The following is a 25,298-nucleotide window of genomic DNA, read 5'->3' as shown; positions in this document are numbered from 1 at the left end:
GACTCAATGCTTCTGAAAGTGTGCCTTTGTTGAAATGAACAAGAGACTGAATATATGAGTGGAGGTGGGGGAAGACGGGTTCTTTTGTTTGTTTTTAAACCAGTGGCCTTGTCTGTCAGTTTTGGAGGTCTGGTCTGCTTTTCCTCAGAGACCTAATCAAGCTTGGTTCTCGTGAAAGAGCCGTGCTGTAGAGGGGGCTTCAGAAACCCTTGATATATGCAATCACTGCACAGGCAGACACAGGCAGCCGCAGGGCAAGCCCTGGTCCAACCTGCCTGTCCTAACAACAGAGCCCCCTGGCTGGCCGAGGACCCAGGGAGGGGCCCGCCTCCACATCTCAGTCCTCAGCAGCGGGTTCCCAGTACCTGTTGCTGTGCCTGCTGCTCCTCGATGAAGTGGGAGTTGGCTAATTGGAGCTCCCGGTCCAGGCGCCCGTATTTATCCGGGGTTCCTGTGCTCCACTTCTGGCCACCGCTGTCTCCCAGCAGTGCCTGCGAGAGGGAAGGGGAAACAAGCGGTTACTTTCTGAGCAAGTGCTCCATCACCGACATAAAGCGTTCTCCTGCTCACCATCGACTTCCCCAGGGCCGCCTTCATAGTGGTACAGGTTGGTGCCTGCGTGGTCCGATTTAAGGGATGCCAGGAAGGGCACTGTCTCCACACTCTCCCAGTGGGACTCACCAATGGGATTTGTCCCATTAAAATGCAAATGTCAACTTTAAATCGACAAACGCCCACCTATACACAGCTTTACAATCTGAGAGCACCCAGCCTCCAGGCCAGCTCTGCCTAGCACCCTCGGAAGTTCCAGAGACCCATGTTCCAGTCCCATGGATTCCAGAGACCTACAGTCCTGTGACCCAAGAGGTTTTTAGTTTGTTTGTTTTTTGTTTTTTTAAGGGGGGAGAGAGAGTCCTAGAATGATAAGAAGCTAAGTCATAGTCTCACACACAGAAGGTATAAGAACCATCAATGTCTGTTCAATTTAACCCATGAATAAATCCAAATGCCCCTCAGTTGAACTAAAAGGCTACAAGCCTCACAGACGGGAACTGGGCGTTGCATCACCAGGCAGGTACGGCCACAATGGGTGCCTGACCCGTGTCAGTATCGCCACCAGGGCCCTCAGATGCCAGGGGCAGGTTCCCCAGTAGGAATTCGAGGAAGTTTGTAGCAAGGAAAGGAGAAGTTTGGGACTGTCTTCCATACATGAAGAGGCGGGCAGGGATATGAGCTCTGTCTAGGCTGACCAGGATCCCCGCAAGCCTTTCTGACAAGCTGGTAAAGTAACTGCTCACCCAGCCCTGCACGTGGACCAGCTCCTGGGGTGACCACGATTCTTTTTCCTTACAGAGTTGCCAGATCTTTGTCCCAGCTACTGTTTATCTCTGGGACTGTTAAAAGCCTCACTGATTACTTGGTTCTCTGTCTGAAAAGCCCTCCAATAGCCCCTCAATGCCGACACTGACCTCCCTTGACTTTCAGGGGTGAATTCAGTCAAACGGCCACAGTCAAGGACAAGGCTCGGGGAATCCTGGGATACAGAGCATAATTCCAGATGGTTATGAGGGCAGGATCAGGATGCCTGAGAGCTCCCAGCAGACCAGCGCCTCAGTCCAATCAAAAGGCTGGACAGTGACTATCTCAGGTATAAAGCAGACCAAGGATTTTTTCGGATGGCTCTGCCCCAGCCTGGTCTTAGGGTTGTCAGTCAATATTTAAAACATCTGCTGGTCTGATACAGACTCTAAGGCGCTCTGTGGAGGACACTGAGGCCCATAGTTAATTTCTTCCAGGTCAGAAAAAGGCTCTAGTGCATCCTTAGGCTGTGGACAGAGAACTGGGGCTTCCCTAGGGCCTTGTGTGTTCCTGGGCTGAGTAAAGGCTACTTTTTCTAGCTTATCCATGGGCTACGGTTAGGTGGGCATAGGACACACTGTTAAGAGTTGTTTATGCTTTATTGTGCAGTAGCTTAGATTTCATCAATCTGGCCTATAAGAGTCTGTTCTACTGGGAAAGAAAATGGAGAGAGGGACCAGGGCACTGGAAGACCAGCCTCTGTGTGGGTGCCAGAGCAGGAGGTCCTGGCTAGGCAGCAAGCAGCACAGCACCAGGTACTGGTGGGGCAGCAAGGGGGACTCTGCCTGCTTGAGTGCTTAGAGGACCCTGGCCCTGCTATTCCTTCACAATCTGTGACTCCAAGACATTTCACTATCCCCCAAAACAAAATCCCAAGCCATACTTGGAAAGGCAATGCATAAATGCACATATTATATGTTCGACTATACTATCTAGAGATTAGGAGTAACGGACAGTAGGTGTTACCTACTTCGCTGTCACAAGGTAGGGAGACAGGAAGAATAAAAACAACAATAACTTGAAAAATGAAACCCAGGGAAAGGAAACAGAAAAATTAAGTGAGGTGATACTTGGAGAGTCCCCTCCCCTTCGCTGAGCTTTTGTATTTATTTTTCAAAATTAAGTGGGTCAAGACACACCTCCAAGTATAAAGTAGGGAATTGCTGATTCCTAGTCAGTTAGATATGGTGAGCTGAATTCTTGAGTTAAGAGTCTAATAAATGGACTATTGGTAACTTTATGGAGTCTGAATGAAATCTAAATCAAGTCTATATTTTAGGTGATGTATATTTTTTTAAAAAGGACTGTATTTTATCAGTTGGAAAGGAACTTCTATCATACACAAAAGTGTCTAATTTTAAAAAGATACCTAAAATTCAAGAGCTGGTTTCTTGTAACTTTTATTTTAGATGTGTTAATATTGGTGCTTTGGTTTCAGAAATTTATTAGGTTTCATGATTCATTTGTAATAACTAATAAAAACTGGATCTCATCTCAAAGAAAATATATATATAATGATGAAAGATTTAAATTTAACACATTAGATTCACACACATTTAAGATTCTTCAAATGTCTTTCATTTTATTCTAAATTTCATAAAATTTCAGTCATTAACTACCTAGTGAATTCTATGAGGTATGCAATGCAATAGCAGCTGGAAGTGAAGGGAAAAAAAAGAAACAAAAAAAACAAAACACCCCACCAACAAAAAAACATGACACAATCCCTCCTCACTCTCAAGGAGCCTGGGGTCCAGCAGAGAAAAAGACAAGTAACTAAGCAATTACAGCCCTTAACAGAACCTGGCACACAGAATGTGCCCAGCAGGTGCAGAATAAATGGCTGTGTGGTAAGGGCACTCTGAACCCCAGAGGAGAGAAGCAGAGGGTGGGAGGGAGGAGGGCAGGGCAGGACAGCTGACCATGCTGCAGGGCAGGCTGATGACTGGCCTTTCACAAAACCTGCCAGCCTCCCTCCAGGCTCAGCAGGCACAGGGCTTCTGCTGGGTCACATGATACACAGATGTCAGCATCTAACTCTGCGTTTTCCTTGATTTGATACTCTCTACTCAGAGGTTTACTCACCTGTCTGTTTTTTCTTTCAGCTAATGCCTGCACAGATGAAGTTGACATCTGATCTTTCATGTCCTAATGAGGTAAGGAGGAGACCAGAAAACAAATGAATATCCTTAGATAAAACAGAGTCACAGTTAACATTTTGTACACTAGCAAAATACACATAACTTACTAATTTTTTTAAAACAAAAAGATAACATTCTTTGGCTTTTTTTTTGTGTGTGTGTCTCATGAATAAAGGAAATAAAGAGAACCTCCCATTAAAACGAGGTAACCTGGGCACTAAATTTAATTAGGAGAAAAGAGAAAAGGAACTTGTATTTCCTGGGAACCTACCATAAGCCAGAAACACTGTTAAATGCTTCTGGACATTATCTCTGAATTCTCACATCGACCCTATGAAGCTGGCATTGTCTCTATTTTACAGCTGAAGAGACTGACATCTAAAAAGGCTTAAGGTACTTTCTCAAGGTCACATAGTCAGAAAATGGCAACCTTGGGGCTCAAACACAAAGCCTGTGCTCACGGGCTAGCATCATCAAGTATAATGAGAACCCATGCACTTCAGGATAATTACCACTGAACACCTGCAAAAACTCCCAAATAGTGATATGACAAACAGGTCACTTATTTTATTTTTGAGTTGGATTCATGTGAAGTGTAGACTATTTCTAACCAGAGTGAATTTCCAGAGTGGCATTAGAAATAATTTTGTATGGAAAGAAAAATGAATAGACCCATTACTTACAATGAAGAAAAATCACTTTGCTAAATATGAGCCATTTTGCTTATCAACTGTAACCACAATCCAATATACTTTATAATGATTTGAACTGAGTACTAGTTACTATAATACAATTTTTTTAAGGCTGCCAAAATATAATTTTCTCTTGGCCGGGAGACTATTTTATAGATGCAAATGTTGAGGTTTTAGGCTTTTGGAAACTTCTTCTAAGACCCATGACAAGTGAATGGGAGAGCAGACAGTGCCACAGCTTTCGTAAGTCCCACTGTGGAAAGTCTGAGTGATAACCACTTTGCTTCAACTTTCAAAGTACCCACTGCTTCCTTCTCTTCTACAGGACTTCAGCTAGGCTTTATTTAAATTAAAACAAGGATGATGAACAACCCTAAGTATTCAGTCGGATCATATATAGCTGAGGATGGTTTATATCTCAGCTCTAGAAGCTACAACATTATGATGCGCGGACTTGATTCACAACACTTCTTTTAAGGACTGCACTTTAAACACCTTTTCTGATATCAGAAAACAAACTTTGGATTCTACTTCAAATTACAATTTGAAGTAAGAACTAACTTAACTTTCAATATATTAACCTCTGAATTTCAATTTGCAAGATTTACAATACAACCTTTCAGAAAGAACAACTTTAATAAATAAGGTCAAGGAATATATGTTTTACTGCAAGACACCATTTAAATACCAACATTTACAGCGGTGTCCTTCAGAAAATCTACAAAAAATAAAGAAGCAAACTGTATTTATGAGATTAATAAGGGGGAATTATTTACCTTACCAAAACATACATCATCAAACAACAGGGCTTCCTTATCAGAATAGCTTTCTGAACTGGCCAGAAAATAGGATTGTCTAATCCAAATGCTCATTATATAGATGGGGCACACCAGAGGTCCAAAGAGGTTACCGCCCCATTAAAATGTTTGTGAATAAACAGTTTAGATATATGTATATAAAGAGGCAACTAATGAATAAAATGAGAAGCAAGAATATTTCAAGCTCAGTGATAATCTACCATTTGAAATAATTTCAAAAGGAAATCACATGACATAAAGTTTTTGGCAAACATGTACCAAGGTTCCTGCCTAAGATGACTCTTAAAAAGCCATATGTTAGCACTGATATGATCCCAAGTTTTTTTACTCCAGGAAGCTGCTTTCTAGTACATATGTTCAAGACAGCTGGTTCTCTTACATCTAGTTATGCTAATCAAATGGCTTAGCCATACAGTTTCAAAATACAAACAAATCTTAATGATACAAGATTTGACTTAAATGCTATTTTCTCTTAAGTTTTTAAACAATGGGTTCTTTCCTAAATAATTGGAGACTAAATATTTGTTCACTTGTGTTGGGTTTTGCGCTCTGAGAGATGCCTGCTTGCTCTGGGTAACTCTCGAAAGCCTGTCAGGCAGTGTATATGGAAATGTCGGTGGCAAGAGTTCCCGAAGCTGAAACTCAGATGGTGAGAAGCCGCCATCCAAACCCAGAAGAGTCCCTCTTCACAATGCAATGATCACCAATCCATCAAGAAACCAAATGGTTTCTACAATAGTAATTCTTCTTTTAGTCCAGATACATAGTACAGTAAGAACTAAAGAGGAAAAAGATTAGTGGTTTGGAGGAGTGAGAGGTGTGGACAAGTAGATACCACTGAAGTAACTTCCCAAAGCCAGCAGTCAACTCTCATTTCTGCTCTAAGAAATATGCCTGACAATACTAAAGACAGATTTCTCTCTTTTCAACTAGAGAAAGTCTATGTGGGAAACTGGCATTCAATTCATATGAAGAAGTGGTTTCAGAGTCGACATATTAGTTTACAATTAAGGGAAAGAGTTCTGAGAAGTTTGGCTATTTCTCACACAAATGACATGATAAGATCATCTTCCTTACCCTGACAACTTGCCGAGTACTTGTGATGAAGGATTTTCTTATACTCAATTCAGTTGCGTCGAGATTGAATTTTCTAGGATTTGCTTCAACTATGCGTGGGTCAAAAAGTCAAGGGAAAGCCATGTCATTACCACAGCCTCACAAACACATTCCCTTAGACCACAGACTCTGTCACAGGCAAGCAGTCAAGTCTGCCCAAGGCTTCTGGAAAGACAGTCAACTTGGCACTCACTGTTCTCAGACTTGCTCTGCCCACACTGTGGGAGGATCCTGTGCCTCAGGGTGGAGACGCCTGCCAGGGGAAGACCCACAGGCCTGACTGGGTCCACAATAAAGCCCTCTGGCTGGCCACAGCTGGGATGGGCTCTTCCAGATGTTGACCAGCACTTGTATCTATTCTTTCTTGACCCGAGATCACCTTTCCCATGACAGCTTTTTTTAAAAATAGTTTTTTATTAATTTCAGAGAGAAGAAGGGATAGGGAGAGAAAAATAGAAACATCAATGATGAGAGAATCATCGATCGGCTGCCTCCTACACATTCCCTACTGGGGATCAAGCCCGAAACCAGGGCATGTGCCCTGACTGGGAATCCAACCATGACCTCCTGGTTCGTGGGTTGACGCTTAACCTCTGAGCCACACCAGCCAGGCCTCCCATGACAGCTTCTGCAAGCCATTTCCATTTGCCATTAAACCTTCCCACTTATTTCGAGGTGCTAACCCTTCTTCATCTGGAGACGGAGGCCTCTTCAACAGGGCTTCCCCCAATCTCCTCACGCCCGGCCTGGTCCTGCTGCCCACGTCAGACACTGGCATGACTCCCTGGACTTGTCTCTTATGGTGTGCAGGACACATCTGTGCTATTATCTTATTAATGTCTGTCCCCGAGTCCTTCTCTACCCCTTACTGTCATTCCATGAGGGCTGGTACGCTGTTTTGCTTATTAATCCAACCTCAGTAACTAACAAAATGTCCAGCACATGGTACAGTCAATAACTATTTGCTAGTTGGTGACTACTTATTAAAACTTTTGTCCTCTTTCTTTCATACTATCTCCCCCAATCTTTTTATCTTGCCCCGTTTCAAGGGAAGACTTATCTTGATCCCACCCTCTCACATATTTTGTCCCACTCATTTTAGAGAACACACTTGTCTTTTCATAATTTAAAAGGTGTCTGGGGTCATTATGATGACTAGAAATGATGCATTTCACGCAATGGCTGCATGTGAACCTGTGCTTACTACGGAGTGTTCCTGACAAGGTCTGGTTTCCTTGATGCCTTATCACACTTAAACAAACAAAACAGAACCCAGAACATATACCTGGTGTGTCTTCAATCTAAAGTTGTTATTAAATGGGATTTTTCCAGTGGAAAAGGCCACGTCATTTCAGCTTCTACAGGGCTCTGGTTTGTCGGTCAGATCAGTGGACTTATTTAACATCAATAGCATCACTTAGCATAATAGTTCTTTTACTAAATGCTGTTTCGTGAAAAAAGATATTTCTCCAATGGACATTGTCATATCACTTCCTCAACAGGAAAAAGGCAGTCTACAAAAGGAATTCTTTTGCGCTCCAATTACCAATGTGTAACATCGGTCTGTATGTACCTCTATGTTGTAATGCCTACTAACACTTTTACAGAAGCTCACTGTGTGTCAGGCACCATTCTCAGCTCTCTGCCTGTTAAACTTTCAACAACCCTATGAACTAGGTACTATTATTATCCTAACTTTCTACTGGAAAGGAAATTAAAGCACAGAGCAGGGTGTTCAAAGTCATACAGTAACTGACAGAGCCAGGACTTAACATGCAGACTGACTCCAAGGTCCAAACGCATGACCACTGCGCTATGCTGCTGTGTTGCAGGATCGCCATGCACTAGAGAAGATCTTGGCATATAAATAAAAACAAGATCAATCAATTATAAAAGGAAATGCCCAATGTACGTGCTTAAGACATCTGGGTAAAAACGTGTTCATCAGTCCGTTTGCCCCAAATGGCACAGACAGCATGGAAAGGATATTGATGGTTTCATCCAGGTCCTCTAGGTCCCACTCTATGCTCCGGAGGTTGTTTCTCAGCTCGTTGGTGGTCCAGTCGATTTCCTCCCTTGTGGCCGAGGAAGGGTCCTGGAGGAGCTCTGTCCATCTCTGAAACAACCCCTGGGCAGTGTTGACAGCTTTCTGTACCTCTCTGTAATCAGGTAGAAAGTAGAAGTGTCACAGACAACATGTCCCATAAACAAGTTCCTGCATGACTTAGTGAACATTATGGTCACACACCATCCTCAGCAGCAACCACTATTCCCCAGGGTGTCTTAAAGTCTTTATAGAAGGCTCTTCAAGGGCAAATATCAAAGTTCAAAACTCTAAAGTAACAGTGTAAGTATTATATTCTCAGCTGAGGTCCAGAATAAAATAGACATTATTTAAGCAGCTCTAATATCAAGTTTGATTGAGAAGGACAAAAAGTTAATTATGCTTCGAACACACTAAGGTTAACACAGTATTAGAAGCAATACTACAAATTAACTAAAGAGCCATTAACGTTTATTTTCTTGGGGATGGAGGTGAGGGGGAGGTAAAAAGGGCTACTCTTACTCGGTTAATCTTTTAGAGGTAAAGGATTTTTATTTGGGACATTTAAAAACCCCAAACCTCATTAGAAGATTCCCAACAGTATTAGTTCCTGGACTTAGCAGTGCTGTCAAGCAGATTCGTGTGTTTCTGGGTCAGAGAGAGACTAGGTCAGCCGTGGGCAAACTACGGCCCGCGGTCCGGATCCGGCCCATTTGAAATGAATAAAACTAAAAAAAAAAAGACCGTACCCTTTTATGTAATGATGTTTACTTTGAATTTATATTAGTTCACACAAACACTCCATCCATGCTTTTGTTCCGGCCCTCCGATCTAGTTTAAGAACCCATTGTGGCCCTCGAGTCAAAAAGTTTGCCCACCCCTGGACTAGGTCATAAGTGCTGTGACCGAGTATTCTTTTACCTTAGATAATGTCACAAGATTTCAAAAACTTTTCCCCCACCATTGGGTCAAAATCCACTAGATAAATGTTATAATCTAACACTACCACATATAAAAGCCAAAAAAGGTGTCATTTTATAATCGTACTAGAGGCCTGATGCACAAAATTCGTGCAAGGGGCTCAGCCCTCACAGCCACGGCTTCGTCTGGACGGTCGTTCCGCTGTTCGGCCATCTGGTCTAATTAGCATGTTACATTTTTATTATTATAGATGGTCTCTTGTGTACAAAGATAATGACTTGACTGCTCCCAAACTAAGAGATCAGTTCTGATTTTTCTATCATTTCTTAACCAATTCTTCTGTGTTCAATCAGGGTGTTTGTTGTCTGTAGCTTTAAATCCATATTTGCATGCATCCGATTCCCGCTGACATTTCAAGTGCCAGAAGAGAGAACACTAACAAAAATGAAGAAAAGTGTCTGACAATATTTTGTCTGTGGAATACTGATGAGCAAAAAGGATAAGTGTTCAGTAGAGAATCATATAGCTGCTGGGCCCCAGCTGAATACATCACTGAGCTCCACAGCCCGCAAAGCATCTACCAAGGTATGTTCATACCCAGTTTACGTGCTGGGCAAGTGCTCTTGTAGTTCCTCTCCCATCGGCCTTTGCTTTCAGTCCTAATGAGAAATTCCATTTGAGACAAGCAGGGGAAGGCCTAAGGAAGTGAGATGTAAATCCACTATCTTTGCTCTTTACCGAGGTTTCCGGCTGATTTGGTGGAGAAAGAGGTACACTCTTCCCATACCACGAGGCACTAGGTTTATTTGTAAGTGTGGGACATCATCTACGATAATGGGAAGACAGAGCGGGATCTAGACCAATATCTCATTTTAAAGGATGTAAAATTGACCAATTCTGTACAGTAAATACAAATTCCTTTTTGAGAACTAAGAACCTCAAACCCAAGAAACCCCAGGCGAGGGCATACCACATTCTCCACCACCGGCACCCAACTACCAGGCAGGATCAGAATTACTTAAGTAGCAACCATGTGTGTTTTTTCTGGTCTGAGGACTCCTTTGTACTCTTCAAAATGACTGAAAACTCCAAAGAACTTTAAAAAATATGTATCAACTAATTAAAAATCACAATGAACTTACTACACGTTAACACATTTTCGTAAAAACTGACTTCTAAAAAAATAATGAGAAGAATGGCACTGTTTAATATTTTTATTTTTTCAAATTTCTTTAATATCTGGTTTCACACAAAAAAATGGGATTCTCATGTCTGTTTTTACATTCAGTCTCTTGGCATACATTTTGGTTGAGTAGATGATAAAATCCAGCCACATGTAGATATATAGTTGGGAAAGCGAGTATTTTAATAGTTTTTGCAGGTAATTGTGGACCAAAACACGGCAAATGGCAGTTTCTTAAACGTTGCAATGTGGAGCCTGGAACTGTATCAAAGACTTTTTGAACTATCATACATTACAATCTATGGCTCTATCTTGTATGTGGAATGGATCTTTTACCCATGTGTGATTTTATAACATCATGTAATGGTCATTTGGAAAGTATTACTTTCCTGGGTATCACAGATCTTTCAAATGCTGACTCATTTTATTACACAGTATTCAAATCATGTATATCACCACCAATCTCATCAGAAAAAATGTAAGCATTGGGAATTTGTAAGATAATAATAGTTGATAAAAACTTTCCAAAATTCTTTTTAAAAGGGAGGTCGGCTCTAATTGTATCAGCTGCAAAAATATTTTCAGGTGTTTTCCATGAAGTGACAGGTTTGCCCCATCCATTTTAAAGAAAATGTCTCAAGTATTTTTTAGGTAATTTTGAGATCTGAGAACATATGCAAGTCTCAACAATCAGTTTGTCAGTCATTCTTTCAAGTAGAAATGAGATTCTGTGTGGGGGAAGTGCTTTTCCTGGAGACAGCCAGCTTATTTCACAAGATAGCAAGAGTGTTTCGTGCACGCGCTTATGTTGTCCATAGAATATGGAAATGGGCACCAAGGCAGGGAGAAAACTTTTACACATCGAACTAATGACATACCTTTTTAATATACATTTTAAAAACTCAAAATTTAACAAAAAAACCTTAATTTAAAAAGGGGCAAAAAAAGTTGAACAGTCCCTTCACCACAGAAGACAGAGATGACAAGATGCTCAATGCCATTAGTCATCAGGAAAAGCAAATTAAATCCACCAGGAGATGCCACTACATACCTAGAATGGCTTTAAGAAGAAAACAACACTGATCGTGCCGAGTGCTGACAAGGTGGCAGAGAACCTGGAACTCTCATGTGTTAGTGGTGGGAATGCAAAATGGTACAGGCCCTTTGGAAAACAGTTTGGTTGTTTCTTAAAATTAAGTGTACACTTACCACATGACCCACAATCCCACCCCGGGTGGGTCAACAGTAATTTTGCAATTACTCTTGTGGGTTAAAAGAAAAGTTGTCTTGACTTAGTTACCTACAGTTTTGACCTCAACCTGCTGCTGCTTCCACGGCTCCCCTGGGATGGGGCTACCGCCACCACTGCCTGCAGGTCCGAGTCGTGAGTGACTTAACTCGTTCTCATTTTCAGTCACTAGACACAACAGCCTTCATATTGATTTTCTTGCAACTCTCACTTCCTTTGGTTTTGTGTGCTCTTCTAGTTTCTACCAATTTTCTCTCTGCTCTTCCTCCACCTGGCCCCAGTGTTTCTCCCTCAGCAGTCTTTCTACAGCTTCTACGTTCTCGTCAACATTCACAGTTTCAAAAGACCCCTTTAGGGCTCCCCAACTGCGTTTCCAACCCCAACCACTCACCCAGGATCAACTCCTATATTTTAGCTGCATAAAACCAAACAAACCATGTCCTCCCTACACACACAAAAAGGCAAGTATTCAAACAAAAAGGTAAAACTGGGGTTAAAAATCTGCTTCCTTCTCTAACTTCCTGTTTGAGTAAATAGTGCCACTGTTTTCCAAGATTCAAAACTTGTCTAGACAAGTGTCCTCTCTGACTCTTCCTCTCACTTCTCACCTTGCACAACCTCTACTTAAGCCCAATCACTGGAGATGAGATCTGGAAGGAACTTTCAAGATAACTAGTCTGCACTCATTGAGCAAATAAGAGAACTGGGGCTCAGCCATCTTGGCTGCCTGCCCCGAGTTCTTCTGACTCTGAGTACGAGGCACCTTTCACTACGAAGACCTAGTCAATTCCATCTTTGTTAAGCCTCCAGACAAGTGGATTTTCTTTCTGGACTCAGAACACCTGGGTTTGAGCCCTGAAAAGCTGTTTGACCACAGGCAAGTGAATAGTAACGGAGTGAAAACCGCCTCCTGGTTAAGAATTGATGATAGGAAACATATTAAATTTAAACTCCTCAGCTGGGTATTCCATGCCTCCCCTCCCCCTAAGCTGACCGACTTTAATATCCAACCTGATTTTTCATTAACACAAATTTGGTTTCAGTTGGGAGGCCATCTTCGCACCCTCCCTTTTCTCATTCCTGGCTCTGGACTTTTGTGCGCGTTTCCCTAGCCGGGGAGAGTCCCTACACCTCTGCAAATGAAAAACAGACGTTTCCTTTAAGCCCAGATTGAGACCCTACTTGCGTCACTAAAGTGTCCTTGACCAACATTTCCACTCAGGGTCTTTCCTTTTTTCAATCTCCACAGCATCTCAGCTCCATTCCAAAACTGTACACAATGCACATTGTCTTCCCCTACACTCTTCCCATTCTGCACAGTGTTCTCCAAACTAGACTACAATCTCAGGAGCCAAATATAGTATTAGGCATTCAATACATTTATAACCAGTGTTTGGAACGTTGTTTTTACAATGAAACATCTGATTCTGAGTTTTTAAAAGTAGGAAATCAGATATGATTTACATCCAATTGTACTGGACTAAAGCTCCTCTGCCAACAAGAATTCTTTTTTTTCCACAGAGACTATACCGACAAACAGAGTTCTCTCAGCATTGTAAACAGGATGCACAATGCTTGCCTTCAAGGAGCTCATACTCTAAAAGGTTCTATCTATAATAATAAAAGCGTAATATGCTAATTAGACCAGACAGCCGGACGACCTATTCGGCCGGGGCTGTGAGGGCCGAGCCCCCTGCACAAATTTCGTGCATCAGGCCTCTAGTATATAGATAAGGTATGGTGAGAGGATAATACAACATAACCCCTACTATCTTGCTTTTCTGCTTACTTATGCCATTGTTTCAACACTGATCCACAGCTGAGAACCTGGAAATAAAAGGATGGTGGGAGAGGACATGGCCATGAACTAGGGTAGAGGAACCAAACCAAAACCGAGCGTTAGAGAAGATTCCAGAGATATCCTTGTGATGGCACCAATAGGACACGATGACCAAGTGGACACAGGACTGAAGGAGAGTGTGGAGTCAGGTGTGAAGAGGGATGAGAAGAGGATGGACCAGCCAGGCGTTTATAGGCAGGAGGAAGGAGAAGAGAAAGAAAAGATACCCGCCCAGCACCTTGGATATGCGTGGGGGATGTGCAGTAATTAGTAGAAAAGAGAAAAGCTCTCAGGAGAGAGTTGTACCAGAGTGACCCGGATGTGGGAGGTGCACAGACACACAGGAAGTACCTGAGAACACACGGAGGATCAACCAGTGAGGCTATCCTGATGGATGGGGAGAGGACACAGACAGCCAAAGGTGATAGGCAGAGCCAGGAGGTTCAGGCATGGAGTGTGAGTTACACCACTGACCACGTGTGTAAACCACGGTGAACTGTCGGCACCCCACCCCATCCCTCACACGGCTTCCAGCTGTGGGCTTTTCTCCTCTGTACTCCGGACAAGACTTCAACAGGGTAAAAAATGAGCCTCAAACACCCAGTCATCATGGCATATATAAGCTTTTTTTCTCTTTTTTTTCTTTTTTAGCGAAAGTAAAGGTATATTACAGAAAAGCTCCCTACTACAGGGAGGGGACCCAAGCGGGTTGTCTTGTAAGGCAGCTTTCTAACTGGTCTCCTTTTTCATCTTTCCTCACACTGATTTATCCAACACTATTACCAAATCAACCTTCCTGAAACCCTGATTTCATGCAATTTCTCAGCTATAAAAATCTCTGGTGGCCTCAAGATAAGACTCTCCTTGACCCTATCCTACCTTGTACTTCCTGTGAAGAGTTAACAGTATGAGTTAGGCAGTTCACATCTGAATCCTGGGTCTACCACTTATTAGCTGTGTAACCCTGGGCAAGTGACTTAACGCCTCTGTGCCCCCTCAGCTCCTCATCTCTAAAACGTGGCCAATACCCACATCAGAGAACTGTTCTCATGAAGTGAAAATCCTTACAAAGTGCTTACTTAGCACACAATGCCTGGCATAGGCGTGGCATCCTTTAAATGTTAGCCATTATTATTACTACTCCCCAAATAAACTTCCTACTCCCCCTGGGATGTTTGCCTTGATGATTTCTAAACAAGCAATGCTCATCTCAGGGCCTTTGCTGCTGGCGTTCCCACCCATGAACCACCACCACCACCAAAGGGTATTCATTCAACATTTATGCTAACATATCCAAGGTGCTGAGCTGGAAATACAGGGAAAGTAAACAGTCCCAACCCTCAGAGCTCATAATCTAATAATGCAAGACAGAGGAAGAGGTGCAATAAGGTATTACAGGTGCCAAGGGAAGCAAGCATTTCCTGGAGACAGTGGAGATGCTGACACCAGATGCTGGAAGCCGTGTGGGTGAATCAGCCAGAGGAGGCGCATGTGGAGTAGGAGCATCTAGCACTGGGGTCATGGTCACAGTACTGGGCCAGGCATGGGGGCAGGGAGAGTGAGAGGAGGGGAGATAAGACTGTGTCATGAAGGTCATGAAGTGCTTGGGCTTTATTCTGCAGGCAACAGGCAGCCGCTAAGTGATACTAAGTCAGAAGCCCTGCTTGGGTTCTGTGCTGCCCAATACGGAAGCCACGTGACGACTGAATGCTTAAAATGCCCTAGTGTGACTGAGGAACTAAATTTTTAATTTAAATTAATTTAAATTGAGAAACTAATATGTAATTCGGTTGCTGGAAAAATGTTAAGTATGCTCGGAATAGTTTGGGTATGTGACTCTACTTTCTCAACGCTAAGTTTAATAAACCCTAAGCGCAGATAAGTATTTCTCATGAAAAAAAAAACCTTAGCATTTAAATTAAGATGTGCTGTAAGTGTAAAATACACACTAGACTTTGAAAACTTAGTTCAAAAAAAGTTATGATCTCATTAATAATCTTTACTGATCAATCACATGTTGAAATATTTTGAACCTATTTGGCTGACAATGACATTAAAACTAATTTCGCCTGCTTATTTTTGCTTTTTAATGTGGCTCCTAGGAAACGTGAAATGGCATCTGTGGCTCCCACTGTATTTTGGATAGAACTGATCCGATACAGCCAGGGGTGCATGGAAGAGGAAAGAGGGTGGCAGCAGGAAGAACAATGAGAGACTCCTCGGTAAAAGTCCAGATGAGACAGGCCTGACTTACCTAAATTCTGCCCACCTTCAAAACCTAACGCAAGCCTTAATACTGCCTCCAAAAGCTTTCCAGTCATAACCATCCCTAATGAGCCACCTTTCTCCAAACTCCTGGGGCATTTATCATCTGTGGTATTCACTTCAGCACTTCAGCGCTTGCCACCCGTCATTTCTACTTAAGTTTTACGGTCAGTTGTTTCTCAGATTAGACTATCAGCTCCTGGGGTAAGGGCCACAATCTAGGCGTCTTTAATTTTTCCACATTGTGTGATGCATTTTCAGTACTTTTAATAAGCAGAAGTACATGGCTTCTCAAATACTGCCACATATAGAGTCTGGAGGCACCTATGTGGCTAACTTTGACTATGCACAGCAGAAGATATTGAAAATCTCATTTCCTTCAGGCACATTACAGACAATAAAATGTCAAAATCAACCAAAACTCCCATGTCAATGTTCCAATAAAGCAGTGATATCTAATCAGTGAGCAAACATCAGGAGACTGTATTGGATACTCTCAGGAAATAAAAAATGTCAAGATGGCAGAGCAATTTAACATTTTCACAAATCCCATTTAAAATCAAACAAGAAATTTCTGATTCTCTCTGATCCCCAGTGCCAGAGATACCTCTGCAACCTAAGCATTTAAGAACTTTTATGCAGAGGGAAAACACACAGCTTTAACATCTAAAAATTAATCCCTAAATCAATCCTTTTAATAAATAACACATTTTCCAGATAGTGACATATTACTAAAAAACAAATCTACAACTTAACATTTTCCCATCTAAATTAGAGTAAGGTGAAGAAAACCCTTTTTAGGGAATTTGTCAATAACTATATATTTTATTGTATCTTGGTTAATGAAGTATTTCACTTCAAGTACCATTTACATTTTTCTAAGAACCCTTAAAAAAAATTAACACCCAGGCACCAGCTCCGCTTGTTCCACTACATAAACAGGAAGCCAGTAGCAACTAGTTGAAAGCAAAGGGACACTGGATGGTTATTAGTACTAACCTTCTGGGAACTTGACAGTTCTCAGATTTGTTTGTTTTGACACTTACAACATAAAGCTGACAGGTTGTAACAACCTCAGAATCCATCTTTCTTGCATTTATTTAATGGCTACAAAGCTGATACAGAAATAAAATGCAATTAAAGTTTCTATCTCCATACCATCCAGCAGCAATCAAAGATGGAGTCAGGACAGCTCAAAGGGAAAAACAAGTGAGCAAACCTGTCCAACAGTCGGGGTGAAAGCGGGGAGTTGGAAAGAAAGCACTCGTTTCCTTTAGCACTGTGGGAAAATCCCGGTGCTAACAGAAAGCCTAGGAAAGTTTAGTTTGGCCGATTTCATTTTGTTTTCCTTCCAACATCATCACCGAGCATGAACGACTGCTTTCCTCCCGGCCCATTCCTCAGTGAAACTCCCCCACTGAATTAAGCTGCCTTCCGGAGCCCTGCCCCCGCCTCCCAGCCTGCAAACGTGCCGGGACGCCTCCGGGCTGCTCGTGGTCCCACCAGTCTGCGGGCCGGCGCTCCGATCTCAATGGACAATGGGAGCTCACCCCCGTCCAAGCCAACTACAAAGCTCAGGAGGGCCATTTCCCTTTTCCTGCCCAGATGCTGTTTTCCCTCCTTCGAAGCAGAGACCCGTGCTCCACTAGAGCCCCAGTTTGGGCTGGGACCCGTGCTTCCCCACCCCCCGCCCCACCTGCAGAGCTGCTGAACAACTCGACCCCCACAGAAGTTACACAGCAGCGCACAGGCCAAAGGGGACCCCCTCCCCAGGGGCTGGGACTCCTCAGTCCAGGTAGATCCAGAAGGGGGTGTCTCTGGACTCTTGGTCACGGCCCTGAAGGCTAAGCCATCCCCACTGTCCCCTCCCCAGCCTCAACTTGTCTCCCCTCCCCCTCCAGCAAGGAGAGCGGGGAGGGGCGGGCAGACAGCATCGCCACCTCCTCCTCCAGTGGAGCCCTCGGCCACACTCACCCTTTCACCACAAAGAAGGGGTCCTCCATGGACATGGCGTCCCGGCCCCCGGCCGCCTCCCGCCTGCTCAGCACACAGGGCGCCCGCGCCCTCCGATCCTCCCTACCCCCCTCCCGCAGCCGCCGGCGCCTGGGGCCGGGGTGACCCAGAGCCGCGGGCGCGCGCAGGCCAGGGTGCCCCGGACGGCCGCTGGTCCAGCACTCGATGGGACCGCAGATCGAATCCCAGACCTGGTGCCGGCCCCCGCGGCCGCCTCCTCCCCCGGCTCTCCCAGGCGGGTCCGGCCTGCCTGACTCCGCCCCCGGGACGCACGGCCCGGACCAACCACCAACGCCGCCTGCTGCACCACTTCCGCACCCGCGCTCACGTGATCAGAGGATACCCCGCCCCTTAATGGGCGGGGCCTGGGCTCGCGTCACTGGGCCTGGAGGCCGGGCTCTGGCGGCGACGGAGGAGGGCGGGTCTTCTCTCTACCCACCTCTCAGGATTCAGGGGGGAGGGGCCGCTTCGTCTCTTAAGACAGGTAGGTTTTCAGGTGACGCGACGGTACCTGATGTGCACAGTCCTGTTACCTTTCCTCTATGCACTTTTCATACTTGATTTGATAACGTGATTTATAAATCCATCTCGTCCTCGACTTACCGTAAAGCGTGCCCATATAGATGCTCTGACTACGGTAACGTTGCACAACTCCTTTAGGTCTTACTCTGTGTCCGGACACGCACTAACAGCTATTGATGCATTATCTCGATATTAGTTAGGGGAGGAGTGTATTATTATTTATTCCATTTTGTAGATGAGAGAAGTCAAAGAGCTATCAAGATTTCCTGTGGTCACACAGCCTGGACAGAACAGACTCACCGATTCTGTGCACTTTCCACCGGACCGGGGTGTGTTCTCTCTTGCTGAGCATTCTGCAAGTCACCAGGAACGTAATTTTTTCGTGCAGTGGTATGATGCGTCCCAGGAGGGAGCACCTTTGAGGGACAAAGCAGGGGCCAGGTATGGCAGCTTCCTCTCAGCTATGGTTCAAGAAAGCATTTTGGTCAGAACAGTTAGCCAACTCATGTGTTAGCTATGCGCTGCGGGTTGTGAACTTTAATCACCGATGATCTTTGAGCAGCTCCTGTGTGTCAGGCACTGCGCTGTCTCAGTTGCTCTCACAATGAGGTAATTACTGTTATTATCCCCATTTTACCATTAAGAAATCTGAGACTGTTGGAGATTAAGTGACTTGACCAAGATCAGCAGTCTTTTTGGAAATGAAAGAGTCCCTGGAGCCAGACAAACCCCGTTTGAACCTGGGTTCTCTTATTCAGTTTCTCATCTATCAAAGGTGAGCCCATGAGCTGTTGTGAAGTGTTAATAAAATGCATGTAAACCCCAAGGTTCCAATGGAGTGAGGTAGTGAAGCCAGGGAACCAGTCAGGAAGCTGCTGTGGACATCTGGCCTGAAGGGATGAGGACCAGACTGAGATGAATCTGACACATGTTTCCAAGGAAAAACAAAGCAAAAACTCCTGGAAATGAATGATGAGAGATTGGATGGGGTCAGGGAGGAGAGAGTTGGAAGTCACAGACTAAAGGCTTCTCTGAGACTGGAGGAGCAATGGTCACATGTGGAGAAAAGAAGCTATTGGGAGAGAACTGTTTATTTGGTTGTGGACATATTGTGATGGGGAGGTGAAAAGGGATCATCTTTCATTCATTCAACAAACACATGTAGTAAGTTGAGGGGCAGATGAGAACAGTGATTTAGAGCCAAATTGCCTGAGTTCCCATACCAATTCTGCTACTTCCTATTATGTATTGGGCCAATTGATTAATCTCTCACTGTCCTCAACTGTGTAATGGACACCGTAAGAACATTTTCCTCATAGAACGTCATGCGGATTAAGTTAATTGATGTGTGCAAAGTGCTTAGAACAGTGCCTGACACGTGTTGTGCTCTTGCTATGTGCTAGGCACTGAGAACACAGAGAAGAACAGGCTTGGTCTTTGTCTTCAAGGAACTCTCAGACCAGCAGGAGAGACAGGTAGTTACATACAATGAGAGAAGGGCACAGGTTGCCATAGAAACACAGAGGCCATACAAGTTGATTGTGTGGGAGTGTGTGGGAAGGGGGTGGGGGGTGGTGTTCCTAAACAGTGACTAGAGGCAGCCAGGAGACAGCATGGCAGCCTGTGGGGGAGCCACGGCAGAGGGCCTTGCAAAGTGGAAGTGATGGATGGTGGCAGGAGGAGCTAGGGCTAGAGATGGACAGGGTGAGGTTATCAGGGCCCTTGATTGTGATGTTAAGAACTGTGGATACTCTCCTGTAGATCATGGCAGTCAAGGGAATTAATAGGGTCAGACTGGCATTTGAGACAGATACTGTGGTGGCTGGGAAGTCAGCTGGGAGGTCATGGTCCAGAGGAGGGATGAGTGTGTCCTGAGATAGGCTCATGGCAAATAGGATGGGGAGTAGGAATACATTTGAGAAATAGTTTAGAGGCAACATCAATGGACTTGGTGACTGACTGGTTCAGGGTGTTCTGAGGTTGGTGAAAGCAGAAGGAGGAAGGCTTGCAGGGTTCTGGAATTGGAAGTGGGTAGTTGTTAGTTCTAATCACCAGCAAAGAGAACACAGGAGGAGGATTAGATGTAAGGTGGATAGAAATTAGCATGCTGGTTTTCTCCACTAACCAGGAAACTCCTGGAGGGAGGGGAAGACTATGTTAATGTTATTATCACCTTAAAGCCTAGAATAGCCTCTTATTATCTATTCCATGAATTTATTAACTAAATCACAAGTAAGAGGCCAGAGACATAGAGGATAGAAGACAGAGGCTTGGAGAATTCCCATAATTAGGGGTTTGGAAAAGGTACCAACAATGAAGAGAATGGGGGGGTTGGGATATAATATGTATGTGTGGAGTATGGGGTGTCTCTTTCTTTAATATGTCACCCTTCTTCACCTTCTCTCAAACCAGACAAGATCTTGGCTTCCACTGCCGTGGGGAAAGGAAAACTATGATTAAAATGCATGCATCTTTTCATGTGCTTATAAACCATTTCTGTGTCTTCTGTGGAGAAATGTCTACTCAAGTTTTTTGCACATTTTTAATTGGGTTGCTTGTTTGTTATTGAATTCCCCCTAAATCCTTTCAGAAACAGCACCAAGTAAGGGAGACCGTGTTGCATAGGTGTTAGGTGTTACACTCTTCATCATTATCCCGATCTTTTAAAAACCCTGATGTACAGATGCATGCCCCGGCACACTGCAGGGAACATTTACTCCTGTTGGCTTTCACTGGTCCCGCCACAGCTGTCTGCATGCCTCAGCCCCATCTGCAGGAAATGGCCACACCCATAGCCACACACGGGGTGCATTGCCTTCCTTCTCCTAGGTTGGTCCAACACCTGCACCCTTACTCTCTACGCACTAGTTTAAAGTAAACACGGAGGAATTCTACTCAACTTACATATCCAACACTAGCAAGCCATTAAGAATTTAATACCCATTTGATGGTCATGGGAAATGTGATTTAAAAGTGTATAATGACATGTATGAAAGATAGCAAAATTGTATATATATGATTTCAACTCTGTTCATTTTTATAAAGAAAAAATCTTTTAATACATAGAAGGAATGTATACATGGTAAAAAGGAAATGCATTTAAAGTCTGGCACTATGAAATCTTTACTTCGATCATCAGGAACACAAAAAAACATTTAAAAATGTTTCCAGTGGTTCTCAACCTTCCTAATGCCACGACCCTTTAATACAGTCCCAATTTCATTGTTACAATTTGAACATAATTAAAGCATAGTGATTAATCACAAAAACAATATGTAATTATATATGTGTTTTCCGAAGGTCTTAGGCAACCCCCAAAGGGGTCGCGACCCACAGGTGGAGAACCGCTGGAAGCGTTCTGCAGCTTTGGTCGTGCCCTTTGCATGTTGGGAAAGTTCTCCTTCTCCGTTCAGCTACGTCACCCACGCAAGGTGACGCAAGGTGACGCAGGTGACGCAAGGTGACGCAAAGTGACAGGACATGCGCAGTAAGTTCGGTTGGTCGGCGCCTCCCGCAGTTTTCGCATCACCCTGACAGCCTTGCCCAGCTGCGGCGGCCCGCTGGCCTGCGCCATAGGCATTCGGGTCAACTAAGAACAGAAACTGAAGCCCTGCGATTTCTCACAGTTTGGCTGGGGCTGCGGGCGGACCGGACCCCTCCGTCCCACTCCTCCCGTGGGCCAGGCCTATACGGTTGAGGCACCACTGCGCTGTCCCGCCAGCGAGGGAAGGAGAGAAGTTCACCCTCGTCGCTGCAGCTAGTAGTCTTCAGACCCAAAGTCCCTGGGCAAGCAGTGTGCGAGATGGGACGGACGTCGAAGGACAAGCGGGATGTGTACTACCGCCTGGCCAAGGAGAATGGCTGGCGCGCCCGCAGTGCCTTCAAGCTGCTACAGCTCAATGAGGAATTCCGACTCTTTGAAGGTGTGACACGGGCAGTCGACCTGTGTGCAGCCCCGGGCAGCTGGAGCCAGGTGCTGAGCCAGAAGATCGGGAGTCCACAGGGGTCCGGCCACGTGGTGGCTGTGGACCTTCAAGCTATGGCTCCGCTCCCAGGTGTGTTACAGATCCAGGGGGACATCACCCAGCTGTCCACTGCCGAGGACATCATCCGGCACTTTGAGGGCTGCCCGGCGGACCTGGTGGTGTGCGACGGGGCTCCCGATGTAACCGGCCTCCATGAGGTTGATGAGTATCTGCAGGCCCAGCTTCTCCTCGCCGCTCTGAATATCGCTGCACACGTCCTGAAGCCCGGGGGCTGCTTTGTAGCCAAGATCTTCCGAGGCCGGGACGTGACGCTGATCTACAGCCAGCTGCATGTCTTCTTCTCCAGCGTGCTCTGTGCCAAGCCCAGGAGCAGCCGGAAGGCCAGCAGCGAGGCCTTCGCTGTCTGTCAGGGTTATGACCCCCCTGAGGGCTTCCTGCCAGACCTGACCAAACCCCTGCTGGACCCCTCTTACAGTCGAGACCTCAACCAATCAGATGGTCCCACCCGCAGCATTGTGCCATTTGTGACCTGTGGGGACCTGAGCTCCTATGATTCGGACCTGAGTTACCCACTGGACCTGGAGGACGGCTCAGAGCCCAAGTACACCCCCACACACACCGGCCCCCATCTCGCCCCTGTGCCAGCAGGCCTGCACATTGAAGAAGAAGGGGCAGCTGGCCAGGGAGATCCATCCCCAGGACTGCGCCATCAACACAGTGGACACATTGTCCCAGCCCCTGGCTGCCCCACAGCCACACCCTGATGGCCTCTGAGGTGGAAGTCAGTAAAATGAATTGTTCACCTTAACACATCTGTGACAACTCAGCAGCTGTTTGTATCAGGAGAACCAGAACTTGCATCAGTGAACTTGCTTTTCAAACAAGTTCTCATCAGTGGGTCCTGAACACAAGCTTCGAGCGAGTATTTGCAATGACCGCCATAAACACAGCCAGGAAAGAAACATCATGGAATGTTCATTTGAATTGCGGAAGGGTTTTTGACTGAGATTTTCCTAGGGGTATCCATGAATTTGATGGAGGAAAATAATACATTTTTATTTTCACTAATATAACTGAAATTTAGCCTTATTCCCAAATATGAATTCTAGCAGTAAATCAGTTCATTGTTAAGGCAGGGTTGTTATGGGCATCATGAAATACGGTTCATGTTTGTCACTAATTTGGAATTATGGGATATCTGTTAATTTGATCTAATAAAAAAGGCCATTATTACTAAAAAAAATAATATTTTTTAAAGAGAAGTGAGAAAGCCAAGTAACACATGCAAAAGAACATCAAAATTTAGCAGTTTTAAATATGTTTGAGAGTAAGGCAAATTAGGAATGTATGTATGAATGGATTTTGGCAAGTATTAAAAGTTAAAATTCATTATTCGAATTCAGTGAACTTCTTGATGAAACAGTGAATTTGAACCCTTGTAGAGAGCAGATAGGCTCTTTACCATCTCTATGAACTTGTCAGTGCATGGGGAAGGGAAACCACAATCTCTCTTGGTAAACTAGTGAATAACAGCAGAGTACTAATGATTGCTAACATTTCCTTACTGTAGAGCAGACATTGTGCTAGGTGATATACACGCATAATTTTCAGAAGCAGCTCCAGAATTTCTACATAGGGCAGTTTCAGAATGTAGCTTAAAAATTTGGACAGCAGGGCTAGGAGGCTTGAACTGAGGATACATGGCAGACCTACTCTCTTAAATTAGCCGTTTATTTGGGATGGCTCAAGAGGGCTGATGGTGATTATCCTATATAATAAAGAGCTAATATGCTAATTAGACCAGAACAACCCGTCTCGATGACCTTCTGGACAAAGCCGGGGCTGTGAGGGCCAAATTTCGTGCATTAGGCCTCTAGTGTGTGTATAACTCTAACTAAAGACCCAATGTCTCCTAATGATGCTATAACAGATTACCATGGATTTAGTGGCCTAAACAACACAAATTTATTCTCTTGCAGTTCTGGAGGTCAGAAGTCTGAAACTGGATCTCCTGGGCTAAAATCAATGTGTTGGCAGGCTTCCATTCTTCCTGGAAGCTCCATGGGAGAATCTGTTCTGTCTCCCACCAGTTCTAGAGGCCGTCTGCTTTCCTTGGCCATGTCTCCCTTCCAGCATTGGCATTACTTCAACCTTGCTTCTACTGACACGTCTCGGACTCTGACCCTTTTGCCTCCCTCTTACAAGGACCTTGTGGTTACATTGGGCCCATCAGCTAATTAGGATAATCTGCTCATCTCAAGATTACTAATTCAACCATATAGGCTAAGTCCCTTTTGTCACATAAAGTAACTGTCACAGGTTCTGGAGATTAGGATGTGCATATCTTTAAGATGTGTGTGTGTGTGGGGGGGAGAGGTGGGGGAGGGGTCGGTATTTACCTACCACAGAAGGAAATCAATTTGTATAGTTCTAATACCTACCAGGTACATCATAAACATAACTTCATTTAATACTTCAACAACTTCATGAAATATATGCCAGGATTTGCTTTTCCAGTTGAAGAAACTGAGCCTCAGCTCAATTTGGGGTTCTCTTGAAGGTCAAGTAGCTATGATGCAAACCTGGGTCCTCGTAGCCTTGACTCCACTCATCTCTCCCAGTCACCTCTACTTCCTGCCTAGGCCTGTCCCCCAAGTTCCCTGGAAAAGCTTAAGCTGCTGCTTCTCAACTTGTCACACTCTCCTGATCACAATGTAGTCAGAGCTTAATCCTGAAGATTGCTAATCAAACAAGCCAAGTGGCTGCCCCTCAGAATCTACTTTTAGGCCTTTTACTTGCTCTCCTTTATTAAAGCATTAATTTTTTTTTTTTTTTTTTTTTAGTTTATTGTACTGGGTGCGAGCATCAGGGAAAATAGACCTAAGCTAAAAATGATAAGACTGGCTAAGTGATATGTGCTCTATCAGCTGTATGGACTATTGCATTGTAGGAAGCCGGGGCAGGGAGTTGCAAGTCCTGGGACCTTGTGTGAATCTTGCACATCCTTCGACAGTGAAATCTATGCTCCAGTGAAGAAATAAAGGCTTCTTTTCTTTTGTGCTCCCTGGGGGGACAAGGAATGACTAATCTTTGTGTTCCCTGTGCCTTACACATAGCTGTGCTCTGTAAATATTTTAAACGTTGGGAAT

The 25,298-nt window shown here is 44.5% G+C and overlaps 1 protein-coding gene and 1 pseudogene across 3 annotated transcripts in view; one reads left to right on the top strand and one right to left on the bottom strand.

Annotated features, from left to right (window-relative positions):
* STX6 (syntaxin 6) overlaps nucleotides 1-17,875 on the bottom strand; it is an 87,408-nt gene extending 69,533 nt beyond the window's left edge. The window contains exons 1-5 of one of the 3 annotated variants that reach the window (XM_036343173.1): nucleotides 17,603-17,875; nucleotides 8,116-8,285; nucleotides 6,088-6,182; nucleotides 3,445-3,507; nucleotides 366-491 (exon numbers count right to left, since the gene is read on the bottom strand). In XM_036343173.1, coding sequence (XP_036199066.1) covers nucleotides 366-491; nucleotides 3,445-3,507; nucleotides 6,088-6,182; nucleotides 8,116-8,285; nucleotides 17,603-17,637 — 489 coding nt within the window. In that variant the 5' untranslated portion in view covers nucleotides 17,638-17,875. The remainder of the gene's footprint in view (nucleotides 1-365; nucleotides 492-3,444; nucleotides 3,508-6,087; nucleotides 6,183-8,115; nucleotides 8,286-17,602) is intronic. The other 2 variants (XM_036343174.1, XM_036343172.1) reach the window with 2 other exon arrangements.
* Nucleotides 17,876-21,527: 3,652 nt separating this feature from the next.
* LOC118672808 lies at nucleotides 21,528-23,102 on the top strand (annotated as a pseudogene).
* Nucleotides 23,103-25,298: the final 2,196 nt, after the last annotated feature.

The sequence above is a fragment of the Myotis myotis genome, unplaced genomic scaffold (assembly GCF_014108235.1).
Source record: "Myotis myotis isolate mMyoMyo1 unplaced genomic scaffold, mMyoMyo1.p scaffold_m19_p_18, whole genome shotgun sequence".
NCBI lineage: Eukaryota > Metazoa > Chordata > Mammalia > Chiroptera > Vespertilionidae > Myotis > Myotis myotis.
The sequence above is the reverse complement of the archived record's forward strand: the minus strand, read 5'-3'. Positions and strand labels throughout refer to the sequence as shown.